Below are 18,438 nucleotides of genomic sequence, written 5' to 3' on the forward strand. Positions count from 1 at the left end.
TATCCTTCATCACTAGTTGCAATGTTACTCAACGCCATGCCATTTTTTTCATCACCTTCCCTTGAAAAGTTACCATAAATGTCAAATTTTACTGTTTCTATTCTTTGAAAAATGAGAAATAATTTTCAGGGAAACTCTCTTCATAGTCATTCTCCTTGAGGAAGTAGCTCTTTATCTATATATATAACTTCCACTAATTATGTATTTCTACGATTTTTCAGGTGGTGGGAGGGGGAAGGGAATAACTAGATAAGACTACTTAATGTTGTGATACCTTTCTTTTTTCCTTTATGGTATCAAAGGGTCTTGCCCACTGCAAAATTATAAAATTATTCTATATTTTCTTTTACATGTACTATTTTATGTTTATATCTTTAATTCTTTTAGAATCTTTATTTATGTAAGGTAGAAATCAATTCTTCCCAACTGGGTAGTCATTTGCCCCAATATCATTTGTTAAATAACCCTTTTCCCCTTCATGGATTAGAAATGCTTTACTATCTGCTAAATTCCCATAAACCTGTCTTTTTACCTCACTCCTTATTCTGTTTCACTACCTATTTGCCTAATTCCTCTGCCAGCCACACGTTGTTCTAATTATTGACACTTTACAGCACATCCGTTTTCTGGTAAGTCTCAGCATTTTTTCAACAAGACTTGTTTTGATTGTGCAAAAACATTTACTTCTCTCAATTTTTCTCGTTTCCCCTAAAAAAAATCCCACTTTCTTTTGAAACAGAATTCCATTAAATTTATGGATAAAATATAATGTATTTTTAAAATATTTAGATTCCCATCTAGTAATAAGCAGATATGTAAAGCCCCCGACACACACACACACACACACACACACACACACACACGTATACAATCTTCATTTGACAGTGACTGGTACTATGGCCCCACACGAATGAAATTTCCTTATTTGCAAGGTAACATTTCCATTCTTAAATCACAAAATCTTAGAGCAAGAAGAACATTATAGATCACTTAGTCCAATACCACTTGTAAGCCCAGTTATGTTTACCTTAAGCCTGCCCGAGATTCATTTCAAAGTTAAAGTAATATACCTTTTACATGCAACATAATCATAAAAGTACTACCTGGATCACACAAAAGCAAAGAAGTGGTCTACCTTTATTCAAGAGTACTTTCAACTTAGAAATCCTTTTAGAAGACCCATACTGGGCTCAAAACAAAACAAAACAAAACAAAAAAACAAAAAACAAGAGTACCTTAAGGGCATATACTAGAAACAGCTCCAGGTACATTTTTAGATACTGTTTCCAAGGCAAAGTCTTTTTGTTACAGTGGGTCCAGGAACCGAACTTCATAGTACCACATCATTCCATTCCCAACTGTTCCATCATTTATTAAAAACACAAATCCAACAACAATCTCCAAATGAATAAGCTGAAACAATTCTAAAACTGCTTCTCAACTGTTTCTCTGCCTGCCCATGTAATCACCTGTAGAGCTTTTAAAAAGATTACTTGGGTCCCACTCTGGGACCTTAAACATTTTCTTTCTTTTTTTTTTTTTTTTTAAAGCTGTAGTAGGTTCTAGTTTCAGCCAGAGTTAGAAACCAACGTTCTAAAAGATTCAACAAGAACAAAGGCCCTTAAAATGCCAAGCATCCCTATATATTGCGGGGGGGGGGGGGGGGGGGGTGAAGCAGTAATGAAAAAACCATCTTCACCAGCCTAGCAATATTTGCTGCTGATTAAGCTGTGTCCCTACATTATGCCAGTCTTAAAACAGGAAAAACTGCAAAACACACAAAGCTTTTAACTGTTCATAGATGGATGGGGCTATTATGATATGTCAAACACCTTTTTCTTTTTTCTCCCTTGAAGGCAACCCTCCACCCCACACCATCTCCCAGGAGAAAAGACAGTTGATACTCACTTTAAAAATGGCAAAACTTATTAAGATTTTAGATAAATTCTTCTTTGACTTTGTGAAAAAGAAAGGTGTAAACACACCCATAAAAACAAATAGGGAGATTAACGATTGGCTGCGATATCATGACATTAGATGAAATTTCAGTCAAAGAACTGTTGCTTTGTGACTGCAGAGAACTGCCGAAATACTAAACACCCTCTGAAGGTAGCACAAAAGCAAAGGAAGGCTGATACACTGAAGGAAAAAACTTACAACGATGCAAATATACAAACTAAATCAAACCGTTCCTAAGGTCTAACCCTTTAAGAAAATGATCGCGCTTTCTAATAACACTTTCACTAAACTGAAGCCCGGCGTGACTCACATTCTTGTTATGAGTGACTCATATACCTTCCATCCTTGGGAAAAGCACCTGAAAAATAGAGCACATAAAGCTACACCGTTAAGTTACATGTTAAGTAATTAGTGAGAGTAACACATACATTAAGTAGACCTTAATCACACACCAAAACTCTGCAAAAGGAGGTTCATGAAACCAAATCATCCCACAGACAACTATTCTTCCACGCTCCAATTCTGGCCTACCCAAAAATATTTTCTCACATTCTGTAAAGTCATTTGGTGAAAGAGCTATCAAGTATTTTGCATCTCGACAGGAAAGGCATCACACGTTAAAGTGTATCACCCTACTATCAAGGAAAACTAAATTCTCTTAAATTAGCACTGAGATCTGTCCAAGCATGAGTCAAATGATTTTACATTAAAAAAAAAAAAAAGAAGAAGCATGTGAAGAGACAGGTGTTCATGGTTTAATGGAATCAGCTTTAACAATGTACAGCTTTACCAACATGTTTCTTAGAAATGTAGCCCAAATCAGTGATATAATTCCTAGGCCTTACCCTCGTCACATGACCACATGAAATAGCAAAATTTAAGTAGCAAATATAACTAAGGGAACAACTGTAACCCCAAAAATCTGCAGTAAACTCTGAGATGATGTGTGTTTATACACACAATAACTAATTGTTTGCCCAGAAATTCAAACAAAAAAAGGATGAAAACCTTCTTGTAATGCTTTTCATGTGAATGATTTGCATACAAGCCACGTGCCTAGCAGGTAGTAAAGAGGAGACTGCTCCTGGGACATTTCAAACAAAACAAGCTTATTGAAAAATTTTAAAGCAAGGAAAGAAAATCCTTCATCAGCAATTATTTCTTTTGAAGTACAGCTAAGTTGGAATAAATAACTTAGCTGAATTAACGTATCTTTTAGTACTTTATACTTTGAAAGCTTTATGAAAAATTTAGACACATATTCTAATCTTGAAAAAAAATTTAAACATAGTAAAATCACAGGCATCTTTCTGAAATATCTATACCACTGCACATCTTGAAACTTCAAGGAAGATCTGGGAAAGAAATACATTACCCTATTTTAAACAAGTATAAAAGCCTAAAATTACACTTAAAATGTACTTTTTGGTTTGTTCCAAAATCTGGACTTCTTTATCCAAATGCAATTAAGATTAGGGGAAAAATTGTTCTAAGAAATCTGTGAAGCTGAACTCCAATTCCATCATGTCCCAAAAGCTCACTACTAATAAATACCTAGCATGGATTACATTAGAAACATTCTCTCAGGAACTTGAACCTGACACCAAGATACTGATTGTCTACACTTAGGAGTTAGACAGGGAGCGACAGGGAACTTTGGCTTGTTCAGAAACCTAGTTATTAAATATATGCAGTTTATCTTTACTAGTATTTCAAAATCTCTCTCCCCCATCCTTCTTGTCCCTCTCCCCCTTCATTCTTTTGCATCTTACCAACCTGCAAGAAATCAAAAAAGTATCCCCAGTATCAAACGTACTACCTTTGATTCAATATGGATTTGGGTGTTCAGGTAGGTTTTTAGATTTAGATTTCAAATGCAAAACGTATTTCAAAACTTTACCTGACCGCATGCTACACTCAAAATTGCTAAAAGTTAATCATCATTTTCCCCCCTATTTTATCCCACTACCCCTTTCTTATAAACTTATCAGCAGGAAACCAATTATTTGCAGACAAGTACAGCTAGGAAAAAAAGGTTGCTAAATTCAATCTAGGAGCACCAGTAAACAAGCCTAGAAGTATCAGAAAAATCAAGAACCATTCACAAGTCCCCAATCCTGAATCTGCATATAAACCCTACAGGACAAAGTTCTTGCAGTCACTTTCATGATTTGACTTAACTCAATCCCATGCTTTCTGAAACGTCTTTATTTGAAACTATAAAGAGAGATCTGGACAAACAATTCAAAAGACAATGAACTTTATGTCAGTTAACCTAAGTACATCTCAGTTAACTGAAATACAGAGCACCTAAAACCTCCTACTAGGTGCAGGACTCAGGGCAATCTAGGCAAAATGTCTTCTCACAGAAGCAATGTACCCGAAGAGCTCTGTGTAATTCAGCTTCAGTTAAGATTCGCTTCTCTTGTAAATGTTTACCTACAAACTCACAGTTTCCAGAATACACTCAAGCTTTTAAGCTGGAGGGCAAAGATTTACCAAGATTTTAAAGGGATCATTTCCTTAGTTAAGCCAGTTAAGGTGGGTAGCAAAAAGAACATCTGCAAGGGGTTTGTGAGGTATTCACCAGGCACAGGGGAAATTTACAAAAGAGGAAAGGGCCGCAGGGCCAAGCATGGGCTTGTGTAAACATAAATCCCCTAAGCACTGGCCTAGGTATCAAAAACAATGTTCCTCCAGAATAGGTGTCCAGGTGGCTAATTGACTTTCTGGAGGTGAGAGTTAAAAACAAACGCTTACACCCAGTATATACGACACAATTTTACCTGTCACCAAAAAAAGGGTCTAATCCAGCAAAAAAAGAAAGAAAGAAAGAAAGAAAGAAAGAAAGAAAGAAAGAAAGAAAGAAAGAGAAAAAAAAAAAAAAAAAAGAAAGAAAAGTCATTTTTCCTTCAAGGAGGGCAGCGGTTTAGAGTCATTTGCAGGGGACAGGATTGCAGGGGGGAGGGCGCATGGAATAAAGGAGTGCTAAAAGGAGAGGCAGAGAGGGGTTTTTTGCACAGGGCCCCACACAGGCCACTGCGGAGAGAAGACGGGGAAGAGGGGAAGATGTCTCACCAGGGGACAAAACCGAATGCAAAACCAGCTTGGAAGAAGGAAGGTCCCCCCCCCCCCAAACAGGAGGCGAGCTGGGGTGCAGATAAAAAGCGCTAGCGGCTGGTTACCTTGGGAAACAGGGGAAAGGGACAACGGGAATAAGAGGTCTACAGAGATGTGAGGGAAGGAAAGGATGAGGCAGGGTCTCCGGTAAGTGCGAACCCGGGAAGAAGATAGACAAACAGCGGGACTGGGGCCTCCCAGGGCCAAAAGGCGTGGCCAGGGATCCAGATCAAACGACGGTCTTTTTCAGACGCCAGGGGAAGTGAGCGGCAAACCCCTCCTTCAAGACCCCGGGGCAGACCCGTCCGAGGGGCCCAACTGCGAGGCACCTCGAGGGCAGAACGCGCTCTGGAGGGCTCTGGCCTCGCCCGCGGGGCCCTCCGCAGGGCCGGCTGCCCGGGCCCCCGCCCCCACCCCCGCAGTGCTCTTACCTCCACACCTGCCCCATCTGCAGCAGGTGGATGACCGACTGCCAGATCCACACGGAGAGGCGGCACAGGCGCTGCGCCCCCGGCGTGGCCGAGCCCGGGCCGCCGCGGCCGTAGCCGGCCCCCATCATGGGGGGGCCCCGGCTGCTGAGCCCCTCCACGGCGCCCAGCCCGCCGCCCGTGTAGTCCTGCACGAACCAGCGGAAGCTCAGGCTCTGCACCAGCAGCGACGGCACCAGCACGAAGAAGAGGGTCAGCCCGAAGAAGCCGTAGTCCCCCTTGCGGTAGTAGTCGAGGGCCAGCCACAGGTCGGTGCCCACGTCCCCGAAGAAGACCAGCAGCGCCAGCACGATCCACAGGCAGTCGAGCCACGGCCGCTCCACCTGCGGCGGCGGCGGTTGCGGCCGAGCGGCAGGCGTCGGGGGGTGGTGGTCGGCGGCCGCGGGCGGCTGCAGCGGCTGGTCCCCCCCGTCGGCGGCGGCGGCGGCGCTGCGGCGCGGCTTCTTGCCCAGGAGGGAGCGCAGGCAGGCGGAGCGGCAGCCCCAGTAGCACGAGGAGGTGTTGCAGCAGTGGCAGATGTGCAGCGAGCTGCTCTCGCCGGGCTCGCTGCCGTCGCCGCCGCCGCCGCAGCCGCCTCCCCCGGGCTCCCCGTCCTCCTCGCCGCCGCTGCCCACCGCCTCGTCCAGGTTGTGCAGCTGGGCGAAGCCCACCCCCACGCCACCGCCATCGGATTTCGCCGCCATCTTGACTCTCTTCCCAGCTCCGGAGGTTGGGGGGGGAGGGACGGGTAGGGGGGGGAAGAAGGCAGGGAACGGGGAGGGGGGGAAACGAATGGAGAGGAAGGGGGGCGGGGAGGAAGCGGGGGAGCAAACGAACGAGGGGGGAGTGGGCCAGGGAACCCCCTCCGCTTCCGGGTAGTTGGCGTCACTTCCGGGCGAGCCCCCCAATCGCACGGCGCCCGCAGCTCCCCAGCCCTACCCTCCCGGCCAAGATGGCCGCCCTCCTGTGCCTCAGCTGCTGGGCGGGGGACCGGGGGGTTCTCCCCGCCAGGGCTCCCCTTCCCCTCTTCCGTTGACCCCGAAACCCATCAGGTTGACCCCTCGGCGTTTCTGAATCCCGCTGGGCCGAGTGATGCGGTCCAAAGTGATCCCTGGAGGGGGCAGTGCCAGACGTTTTGGGGTCCCCTTCCTCAGCGTCGCAGCTCACAGCTTTCCTCCTGGAGAAACGCCCCCTAACACCCTCCCGGCTGCTGGCAAAGGGGCGGGACCTCTGAGGGAAGGGGCGGAGCTCGTGCAAAGCAGGTGATTACGTGTCACTTCCGGGAGATAGGATGACCTCATTGAGTAGTTAGGCACCCCCCCCCCCCATCAAAATGGCTGTGTCTCACCTCTTGGGTGGTTTTTTTTTTTTCCTTCTTTCAAAATTCTCTTATTTTCTTATTTTGAGGGTCTTGAGAAATTGCATAAATCAGTTTAGATTCCCACACACAACTGACTGATTCTCACATGTTTGGACACCTCCCTCTGTTGACCCCCTGATTTTCTTGTCACTGACAACTTTACCATCTTTAGTAATAAAGTTTCCATCATTCCCTTAAAAAAATCCAAAGTCCAATTAAAAGTCAGCCTATTGCACCTTGAATGTTAGAGCGAAGATTGAATTGGCATCAGTGACCTTGAATGTATTTTCTTCATCATTGAAATGTATTTCTACCAACTTTTTTTAAGTATGTGATTTTTATATTATGTGACCTTAATTTGGAAAATTCGAACTAGCCAGAGTTTAAGGTGTATCAATTACTTGTTCAAGCTATTTGAATGTGTGAAGATTGCCTTTTAGAATGTTTTTGGTGCTAAAATTCTGTCAGTAAACACGGCTTTAAATGAGTGAAAATGTTATCATTGTGCTATATCATTAAAACATGTGGAGGGTACACTACTTAATCTTAACAAATTACAAAAGTGAAGCAGCACTGAATGGATTTGAATTACAATGATCTTCTAGTGAAAGTACATTTGAAGCCAGACAAAGCAAGCTACATGGTTACAATTGTTACTGATCAAGGGAAAGAAACATTTTGAGATTAAAAAAAGAGGGCAAAAAATGTTTTAAACTCTGAATTTTCTTTAAACCCTGAATTTTGTACTCATTTTTCTGACCCTGTCTACTTCTCTCTTGAGTAAAACCTAATAATACTGTAGTTTTCTTTGGAATGCTGAGGTCAAATTAGGTAATATTTGCACCCAAGTTCTGTAGAAGAAAGGTGCCTATGAAATCTTCAGGATTATTTTGAGGTATATGATATTTAACACTATAGCACCTAGTTAATTGGGGGTGGCAAGGCAAACAAGGATTCCATATTTTAGGACACAACTTTTCGTCAGTATGCCAAGGTAAATCCTATAAAGACCTTACAGAAAGTACTCCTAGAGAATTTTTACCCCAGCCATTGGGGAGGGGGGGGGGGAAAGAGGACAAGTAATTCCAAAATCTGCTTTTGGAAACAAGTCTCGTAACTCTATCCTTTGATTTCATACCACGATTTAAGCCTCTTTGTTCCTGTGCTAGCAAAACTTATAGCCAACAGGTAAGGACATTTCCTCATATAAATGGCCTCTTTCTTTACTGAATTTGAATTAATAACGTTTTAGAAAAACAGCTTAAGTGTAGATTAGGACTGCCTAGGTTTGAATCCCAGTTCCACTAAAATAATAATGTGAATGGCAAAAAGAAAACCATAGGCCCAAAATGGCATGACTTTGGCCAAGTCACCAAACCAGGTCTTAATACCTCACTGCAGTTTCTACCTTCCTCAATGTAGTCTTAACCAGTCAGTCAGGAATTTTCTGAGCAGCACCAATGAGGTAATTTGTCATACGGGCCCTTTTCATCCCCCAAAGGAAGATGAGGTAATTTACCTAATAAGAACCCCTGCCCTTGCGGCTAAGGGAAGGTGACCTTGTCTGGCACAACTCTTTGTTTCCTCTTGCTAGTAACTTTCTTGCCCCACCTTCCTTCCTATGAAAATCTTCCATTCTGTAGAACTCCTTGGGACTCCTCTCTACTTGCTAGATGGGATGCTGCCCAATTCATGAATCATTTAATAAAGCCAATTAGATCTTTGCATTTACTTGGTTGAATTTTTATTCTTTAACATGAATACTGTGAGCAAGATAATTAACCTCCTTAAACCTGAGTTCCCTCCATTGTATGATGGGGATAATAACATCATACAATGTTGACATGTTCTCTGAAAAGTTGTTAGGTGGATTAAAGATGGTAATCCATTCAAAACTCAACATGATACTTGATAGGTAGTCAGCACTAAATAAATGATAACTGCTATTATTTTTATTGCTATTATGATATGTTTGTATGGTACCAACATATAGTTACTTAAATTTTATCATTCAGTAGATAGATTTGGTATCTCTAATAAATGAAGGCATTTTTAACTGCTTCCAGGAAACGGGTACAACTAATTTGTATCTTTAAGTATATTTTCTCTGTTTAAGCCTGTGAGGCAATGAAATGAGATACAATAGCAGGCAGCAATGACATATTTATGATTCTTATTTCTCTATGCCCTGAAAGAACATAATCTACTAGTGAAATTAGCTAAGTAAATTATACTTACTGTATAAAGCTGACAAATGAGACTGAATCAAAAGGGTTTATCACAATTGAAATTTCAAGTGGATGCATAAGATCTGCAGGCTGTCAAGTGATTTCAACTTTACATTTGCTGTTTCAACAATTTTATCATTCTGACTTCTGTGGAAGGTATACAGTGTGCAACCCAGAAGGTTCTAAAATTAAAATCAGTTACAGTGATAATAAAGCTATCATGAAAACTCACTGAAAGGCTAACATAAATTAGAACTGTGCTATGAATGATACTTTTTTTTAACCCAGAATTTTGGGGCAATTAGGTATACCAACTAAGTCCTGAGCTTAGCACAGTGCTGAACACATAGTAAGCACTCAATAAATATTAGTCAAATAAGTGAATTAAAATAATTTTTGAAATAACTGAAATTTACCCTTTCAAAGCCCCCCCCCCAAAATAGGTATTTTGCATCTGATGATATAAATCTTTATAAAACCATTGATGTATTACAGAGATACCTTGATCCTTTCGTAAACAAGGAAGGAATAAAAAGAAATTCATTGACCACTGGTCTGCTTTTTTACAAGCACACCAGTTAACCTTTTCTTGATGACTTGACCTTAAGGTATACTTATGCTAAGAGGTTCTGTCTATTGAACAAGCCTACTAAGAAGCCACCCCAGGCCTGCTGGATACTTGCGTTCTTGTTGTTTCTAAATAACATTTTTTTAAAAAAATCTCTGCTATTTGTAGTTCAGTCAGTTACCAACTTTGGCTCCTTTTACTTCCACTTTGACATAGGCTGGGAAGTCATGTTGGAATTACATGCAATACAATGGTAAATCGATTTTTAGAGCATCTTCTATGAGTAAAGTAAAACAGAGCTAATACACGGAAGTTGTGGCACAGTTTCACTGCCCCCAAACTTTTGACATTTTTCTTCCTGAATCTCTGCTGTTTTCAGAAAGGCAAAAGGGGAATTTATTGTTAAGTGCCATTATGTATTAGCCACCGTCCCAAACAGCATTCTATTTAATTTTACAACCATCCCAAAAGGCATGGGGATATCCCCATTTTAATAGCTGGAAAACAGCCTCCAGTCCAAAGGAGGCCTAATTCCAAAGCCTAAACCTCTCACCTTCACATTGCCCTGGGCCACCAGCTATTGGCCTCTTGAAATGAAGCCAGTCTTACGGTTCTAGTCACTAGAGGGGCCTGTTATAATCTGATACATATTAGGGAGACAGAATACTTGAATTACAGCATGGGGATTTGCCCCCCCAAAAAAGCACTATGTGGGGGCTTCCTCATACATTCTTCACCAGGTTTTCCTAATTTGAGCTTGGGTAAAGCCTCAAAACCAGTAGATGGATGTCATCCTAATCAATTTTATTCCTTGTATCTATTGTCTCTAGAAGCAGGACTTCTTTGAGTACAGAGGAGTAAGCTCGTGGAGCCCATTATCCCTAAAAGCTCCATTTTTTCTATTTGATTCTAAGAATTGCAATTCAAGCGAGCATTCTCATAGATTCATGCTGATGTTACAAAATGGTACAATATCTATGGAAGGGAATATGGCATGATCTATCAAAATTACGAATGCAGTCATTCTCTGCAACAGCAATTCCTTTTACAGGAATTTATCCTACAGATAAATATGCACATGTCAGAAATGACACGTGGACAAGGTTATACATGCAGCATTGTTTGTTGTTTACAACAGGAAGAAAAATGAGGAGGAAAAAAAACCAAGTGTCAGTCCAAAGGAATACTAGTTACACAAATTGTAGCACATCCACATGACAAAATACTATGCAGTGATATTGAAATATTATGGTTTTATTTTTAATGATATAGAGTGAGTTACAGGACACGTTGTTGTACAAAAAGAATAAGGTGAAAAACAATAAAGCATGCTACATTTTCTGTAAAAAGTGGGGGAAGGCAGAAGTTTATTCCTATTTTCTTGTATTCGCATAGAGTAGTTCAAGAAAGATAGCAAAGCTGGGGCGCCTGGGTGGCGCAGTCGGTTAAGCGGCCGACTCCAGCCAGGTCACGATCTCGTGGTCCCTGAGTTCGAGCCCCGCGTCGGGCTCTGTGCTGACAGCTCGGAGCCTGGAGCCTGTTTCCGATTCTGTGTCTCCCTCTCTCTCTGCCCCTCCCCCGTTTATGCTCTGTGTCTCTCTGTCCCAAAAATAAATTAAAAAACGTTGAAAAAAAAACTAAAAAAAAAAAAAGAAAGATAGCAAAGAAACACCTATAGGGTGATGACAGGGGTGGGATGGGAGAAAAACAATAAATGTTTACAGGAGTCTTTTGGACACGGTGAGGAATGTGCACACATACGTGGGTTGGGAGAGATATGTAGGAACGAAGGGGTAAGAATGTCAGTATTTCTTCTGTGCAGGAACACCACTGAAAATCATTTGGTAAAGGTGTTTGTCTCAAGAACTTTGATTATCTGTGAAATGACTTAAACCCTTCTTCAACTTTCTTATACTTTTATTCTTACACATTTATTGTCTAACTAAGGATAGTGAGATCCATGAGTTAACTCCCCAAAGAGCAGAGTATAGCAAAAGTTCATCATACATACACTTAACATGTGAAATCAACTATTCATGCTCAACCGAAAGAAAATGAAGAACAAGGAATAATAAGTCAACTCATATAGGCCACTTCAGAGAAGGGGTATATGACTTCGCATAGAGTGTGAGATGGGTAATGAAAGTATGCTATTTCCACAGTAGACCTTCATTCCTTTGTTTCTCATATGATTGTCTTGCCAGGCCAAGTGTGATTCTAGAATTTAAAGATTTGTATTTGGCCTATAATATGGCCCCCAAATCCAAGTCAAGTAAGTCCTTTCTCTGATCTTCAACCAAAGATATAAGACTTGGTCTGATGCTAGAGGAAAAGCTTGATGAATTGGTCTTTTGGCAAACTGCTATGATGTCTCCAATGCAAAGAAAATTTTGAGCATACACGGCTCTTATGCTTGGTGCTGACCTCAGACATTAGCCGATACCACTGGCCCCCCAAGTCATATGAAATCCCACAGCAAGATCTCCTTCACATTTTAGACATGTTTCCTGCTGTAGTATTTCAGAAAGTGATAGACACCAAATTAAATTAAATCTAACCTAATTCAGCAAGCGTTTATTGAAAATCCACTATCTTCCTTTATTGCAAAGAAATATGAAATATAATTTCTACAAACTACAGTCCCATTGAAAGAAAATAGACACCTGCAAATAGCAGTTAACAAAACAGCATTATAAATACGTCATGAAATGATGTTAAAATTTAGAGAACAATTAGAGATTAGAGAGTAAGATATAGGATATGCATTTATCAACAAACATCTAAGTGCCTACCTACTATATGCCAAGCAGTCTAGTAGGCACTAAGAATAAAAGAGACATGGCTATGACCCCCATGAAGCTTACAAATAAGTGGAAGTGACAGTGAACAAGTAAATAATTGTAAACATAAAAACAAGAAAGTATTTTAGAAGCTTTAAAAGGTACCCAAGGGGCGCCTGGGTGGCTCAGTCGATTGAGTATCTGACTTCAGCTCAGGTCATGATCTTGCAGTTCCCAAGTTCAAGCCCTGCATCAGGCTCTGTGCTGACAGTTCAGAGCCTGGAGCCTGTTTCGGATTCTGTGTCTCCCTCTCTCTATCTCTGCCCCTCCCCCACTCACACTCTCTCTCTTTCAAAAATAAATAAGCATTAAAAAAAAATACCCAAGAAGTGTTCTGTTGGTTAGTTGGTTGGTTGGTTTTTAAGTAGGTAATCTACAGAAACGTGAGAAATCAGGAAGCCAATGATAAAGTGACATTTAAGTTGAGAGCAAAAAATGAGGATGGACCAGTCTTGGTTGACCATCGGGTGGGAGTGGGAATAATATTGGAGAAATGCCTTCTGGATGGAGAAAATCACCTGTTTCAGGGCCTGAACTATGACCTGCAAAACAATAAAGCATGCTACATTTTCTGTAAAAAGTGGGGAAGGTACTGTTGGGGAAATTGTCACTGTAGCCTGTTGGAGAAATTGAGGGCAGTGTGTAAGCACTTAGTGGCCAACTGAGTGGCCAATTGAGGGCAGTGTGTAAACACTTAGTGGCCAACAAGGAGGGTGGACCAAAGGGAGACTGTGTGATAGTTTCTATTTAGCAAGATGAACTCTGGAGCTGGATGGTGGTGATGGTTGCAGAAAAATGTGAATGTATCTCATACCACTGAACTTAAAAATGGTTAAGTTGGTACATTTTATGCAATGTGTATTTTACCACAATAAAAAAATGGAGGGAAAAATTAACAGTGAGATTGAAGAAAGAAGCATTTGCACCACACTAAGGAATTTTTATTTTATTTGCAGTGTAAATTATACAGTACAGGCAATAATAACAAAAGGATTAGGAAAGTGGGAGAGAAGAGTTAAAGAAGGCATTGTGGCTGAGGGGAGAATTAATCAAAAACATTGGTGCAATGAAGAAGGAGGATCTATATAACAGGGAGTGGTTGGTGTGAGGCAGGGATTCCCTGACTCCAGGCATGGGATCTGGTCAAACAGAGACAAGGGTTTGCATGGACAAGTGGTAAGGCTGGAGAGGAAAGATGAGAGAGGGAGAAGTGGAAACCAGAAAGTTAGGCTTAATGCCCAAAGCAGTGGCAGCCCTTGCCATCAAGGCAGAAGGATGAAGTAAAATGCTAAACTGAGTGATCAAGTACCCAAGTGCTTGGGGCTGAGGCATGCACTATGGGCAATCAGAAAGGAGAAAAAGAGGAAATTTAGGATGGTTGAAGTCACAGGGCGGGCCGGGAAATCTTTAAGTGGGAAGAGGAGACCTTGTTACATTCGGGTCCCACCAGCTCTCAACCTTCATCCTTCCAGACATAGGAGTTCCAGACTTCTTACTTAATCTTATACAGAAGTCCCTCTATCCCACTAACTGATTTTATTTAATGAGTATACATTGGGTGCCAATAATATACTCAAGACTGTTCTAAGGATCCTGGAGAACAAAAAATTTTATAAACATTCGTAACCTCAAGCCTTTTACAATCTTCTGTGCATGTTTGGGGGCATGGGCATCATATATTTTCAAGTGATGATTAATTCATGCCCTCCTCCAGATTTTCCTATTTTTCAAAAAATATATAAAATTTTTAACTTTTGTATTCACAGGAAATAAGCTTTGTGTTTAAATCACTGCTTTGTCGTTAATTAGCTATGGATGTGGGGCAAGGTACTTTCTTATTTAAGCCCCAGTCCCTCAACCACAAAAATAAGGAGAGTAAAATCTATTTCATGGTGTGATTTGTGGTGGTTTAATGAAATAATGTGTGCAAAAACTATCTGCTTCTGAATAAGTGGTTAATGCTGGCCTTTCCCTGCCTCATGTTCCCAGATCCTTATGAAAGTCTTCCTGGTTCCCAAGTCCCCGGTTCATTGATTCATATCATACGTTTTCCTGATTTTCTAGCACTATCTGGTTAAGTAACTGTGTAGGCTTTGTACAGGCTTTGCCTTTCATACCAGAAATTGTATGATACAACAGGCAGTCATGCAGCCCTGAGTCTGAATTCCCAGCTCAGGCTCTTCCCTGGGCAAGTTATTTCAGGTCTCAGATTTATTTTCCTAATGTGTAAAATAGCCTACTGTTCCCCAACAACAAGCCTATTGTGATATCAATGCCCAATTTAGAAAAGGTGCTAAGGGGCACCTGGGTGGCTTAGTCAGTTGAGCAATCAACTTTGGATTTCTGCTCAGGTCATGATCCCAGGGACGTGGGAGCCTTCTTGGGATTCTATCTCTCCCTCTCCCTCTGCCCCTCCACCCCCTCTCTCTTAAAATAAATAAATAAATTTTTAAAAAAGTGCTAAGTAAATATCAGTTGTCCTTCCCTACTCCCCCCCCCCGACCCCCCCGTACTTGTTTCCTCTTGTTGCTGTAACAAATTATCACAAACTTGGTGGCTTAAAGCAACACAAATTTGTTATCTTACAGTTCTGGAGGTCAGAAGTCCAAAATGGGTCTCAGTGGGTGTCAGCGTATCCGAAGGGCTGTGTTCCTTCTGGAGGCTCTAGGAGAGAATCGTCTCCCCAGATCTGGAGGCTGCCTACATTCCTTGGCTCATGTTCCTCTTCTACCTTCAAAGCCAGCAATTGCTTCACCTCTGCTTTTGTGAGCCCATCTTTTCTGACTCTTCTTCCTTCTTCTTTCCCTTCTAAGGACCCACCCAAGTAATCCAGAATAATCTACGCGGCGACATACTTATTTTCATTACATCTTCAATTTCTTCAGCCATGTCAAGTAACATTCACAGATTCCAGGGATTAGGACATGGCCATATTGAGGGAGTTGTTATTCTGCCTACCACTCGCTCGAACTCCTTCCTGATATGTAAACCTGAGCTCATCATCCCTGGCCCTCAAATTGACTCTGTTTGCCAATTTTCTTAATTGCTGTGATACCTACCTCACTTGGTCATCCAGATGGCTAACTGATGATTCATTCACAAACTCCAAGCCCGATGAGCCAGAACGAATTTAAGGAGATTTTCTGGAGATGCCTGGGTGGCTCATTGGGTTAAGCATCCGACTTCGGTTCAGGTCATGATCTCAGAGTTCATGTGTTCAATCCCCACAATCGGGCTCTGTGCTGACAACTCAGAACCTGGAGCCTGCTTGGGACTCCGTGTCTCCCTCTCTCTCTGCCCCTCCCCTGCTTGCACTTTGTCTCTCAACAATGAATAAATGTTAAAAAACAAATAAAGAGAATTTTGTGTACAACTCCCATGTTACAAATTAGGAAGAGGAAGCTGAGCATAGAAGGCATTTATTTAAGGTCACATGAACTCAGGGATTAGAATTTACTTTCCTGATATTCAGGCCAGCATTTTTACCACTATATAATGTGAATTATACTGACTCATTTACCTTATAAAGTTGCATAGAGTATTCATTTTCAGTATTTGAAATCTTCTCCTTCATCTCTATCTCTTAATGACCAGAATGCTGGGTTTAGAGATTAAAAAAGCAAAAAGTAGATCTGAGTTCCAATGACACCATTTACCAGCTTTATGACTTTGGGAAAATCTAGATTGAATCTCAGTTTTCATGTAGAATAAGAATATTAATATTTCCCCTAGCTTCCTCCAAGGCTAGTTGTGAGTACTTCTTTTGTGGGTTTATTGGATGCTTTCTAAATCATAAGGAGGTGTAAAAAATATGGAACTATTTTTATCCAAGTTGAGGCCTCCTACCTAATGTTTCTGACTTTATTTTCTTCTTTTCCCATCCAGTCTGCTTAGTACTATCAGACTAATAAACTTCAAATACTATTGTAAGAACATGTAAGGTCTTGCTATTGCCTACTGTACCAAGTCCAAACTACACCCCTTAGTTTTCAGATCTTCCATTATCTTCTTCTAACCTACATAATCAAAATTAATTTCACTGTTGGCCAGAACACACCCTTACCATGAAAATGTCTGCATTGTCCACATCTATCCAGCTCATTCTTGCATTGGTGCTTCTGAGCTTGCATTTTATTCATTCACAAAGTCATTTCTCCTCTCTTTGCCCATCATTCAGTTCAAAAATTCAAAGCACTAAGCTTTTAAGAAGGTGTCATGCTAGCCATGGCCCCAAATCACTCTCCTCTTTTCATACCTGTTTCGAATCCCACCTTCTTCAGCAAAAATGTCCTTGACGACTCCTACAGAGAATACCTTCTTGCTCTAAAATCATGTAGCATTTAGAATCTCTACCACACATTTTAATTTGATTTATATGTTGTCTTCCATTCTCTTAGTTCTTGTAATGATTTTTTAAAAAATTTTAATGTTTATTTATTTTGAGAGAGACAGAGCGTGAACAGGGGAGGGGCAGAGAATAAGGGAGACAGAGAATCTGAAGCAGGCTCTGAGCCATTAGCACAGATCCTGACGTGGGTCTTGAACCCACGAGCAAGATCATGACCTGAGCCAAAGTCTGACGCTCAACCGACTTATCCACCCAGGTGTCCCTGAATTTTTTTTTTTTTAAATAGAGCCAAAAGGAACCATTATTTTATCTAGTGTCTTGTTTTTAAAAAGGAGAATCAGTTAACTGGCACTGTATTTCTAATTGATTCAAATATTTTCATGCCTCCTAAAGATGGAATTCCCTCACCCATAGCTGCCCTACTGGCCTGCCCCTTCATCCAACAGCTGCTGGTTCAAACTTGGATGAAAATGGAGACACAGAGATACAGGAGGGGGCTATTGCCACAATCTAGTGAAGTTTCTCAGGCCTGAGCCACTGCAGTGGCATCTGGAACAAAGAGGTGACCAAAGCAAGAAACAACTCAGAGCTTCATTTTATATTTTGAGAAAACATTGGCTCATTTTATATATTTGGGCATCCATAGTGTTATATAGTCATAACTGATGCTCATAATAATGATCTTAAGGGAGGGGAGGATTGGAAGCCATCAAAGAAACACCAGGTAAAATACAGAGCTTCAACTGTGGTTTTTTTTTTTTTTTGCTTTTATTTACTTTTGAGAGAGAGAGAGAGACAGAGTGCAAGCTGGGGAGGGACAGAGAGAGACAGAGACACAGAATCTGAAGCAGACTCCAGGCTCTGAGCTGTCAGCACAGAACCCGATGCGGGGCTCAAACTTTTGAACCACAAGATCATGACCTGGGCAAAAGTCAGATGCTCAACCAACTGAGCCACCCAGATGCCCCCATCAGTATTTGTAATGTTCTAGTTTTTTTGTTTGTTTGTTTTTTTGTGTTGTGTTGTATTGTTTGTTTGTTTTTAGATTTATTTTTAGGTCATCTCTACACCCCACATGGGCCTCAAACTCACGATCCTGAGGTCAGGAGTCACATGTTCCACTGACTGAGCCAGCCAGGTGCCCCTTTAATGTTCTAGTTCTTGAGAGGTGGGCTCCCAGGTATTCATTTTATTGTGCTTTATAATTTACATACATGTTATATTGGTTCTTTCGTATACATCAACGCACAATTTATAAGTATGAATAACCATCAAGACTAGCCTAAAGTACTTCTTTTTTATTATTATTAATTTTTTTTAATTTGAGTATAGTTGACATGAAATATTATAGTAGTTTCAGGTGTATACATGATGCTATCCTCACTGTAATGTGCTTCTTAATTATTAATCTATTTCTGTTACCTACCAGAAAAGGCTTGTGCTCTTTGAAGGAGTTAACATAGTCAGTTCAACATAAACTCTGCTAAGCAGAATGTCATACTCCCTGAGGACGTAATTCAATGAAATTGTTTTGGTCTCGCATCTTTT

At 41.2% G+C, this 18,438-nt stretch overlaps 1 protein-coding gene across 1 annotated transcript in view; it reads right to left on the reverse strand.

The window, feature by feature from the left end:
- The window catches only part of XKR6 (XK related 6), a 322,282-nt gene extending 315,507 nt beyond the window's left edge, over positions 1-6,775 (reverse strand). The window contains exon 1 of the mRNA XM_058720836.1: positions 5,511-6,775. Coding sequence (XP_058576819.1) covers positions 5,511-6,250 — 740 coding nt within the window. The 5' untranslated portion in view covers positions 6,251-6,775. The remainder of the gene's footprint in view (positions 1-5,510) is intronic.
- Between the last annotated feature and the right edge of the window lie 11,663 nt (positions 6,776-18,438).

This window comes from Neofelis nebulosa, chromosome 3, assembly GCF_028018385.1.
Source record: "Neofelis nebulosa isolate mNeoNeb1 chromosome 3, mNeoNeb1.pri, whole genome shotgun sequence".
Classification (NCBI taxonomy): Eukaryota; Metazoa; Chordata; class Mammalia; order Carnivora; family Felidae; genus Neofelis; species Neofelis nebulosa.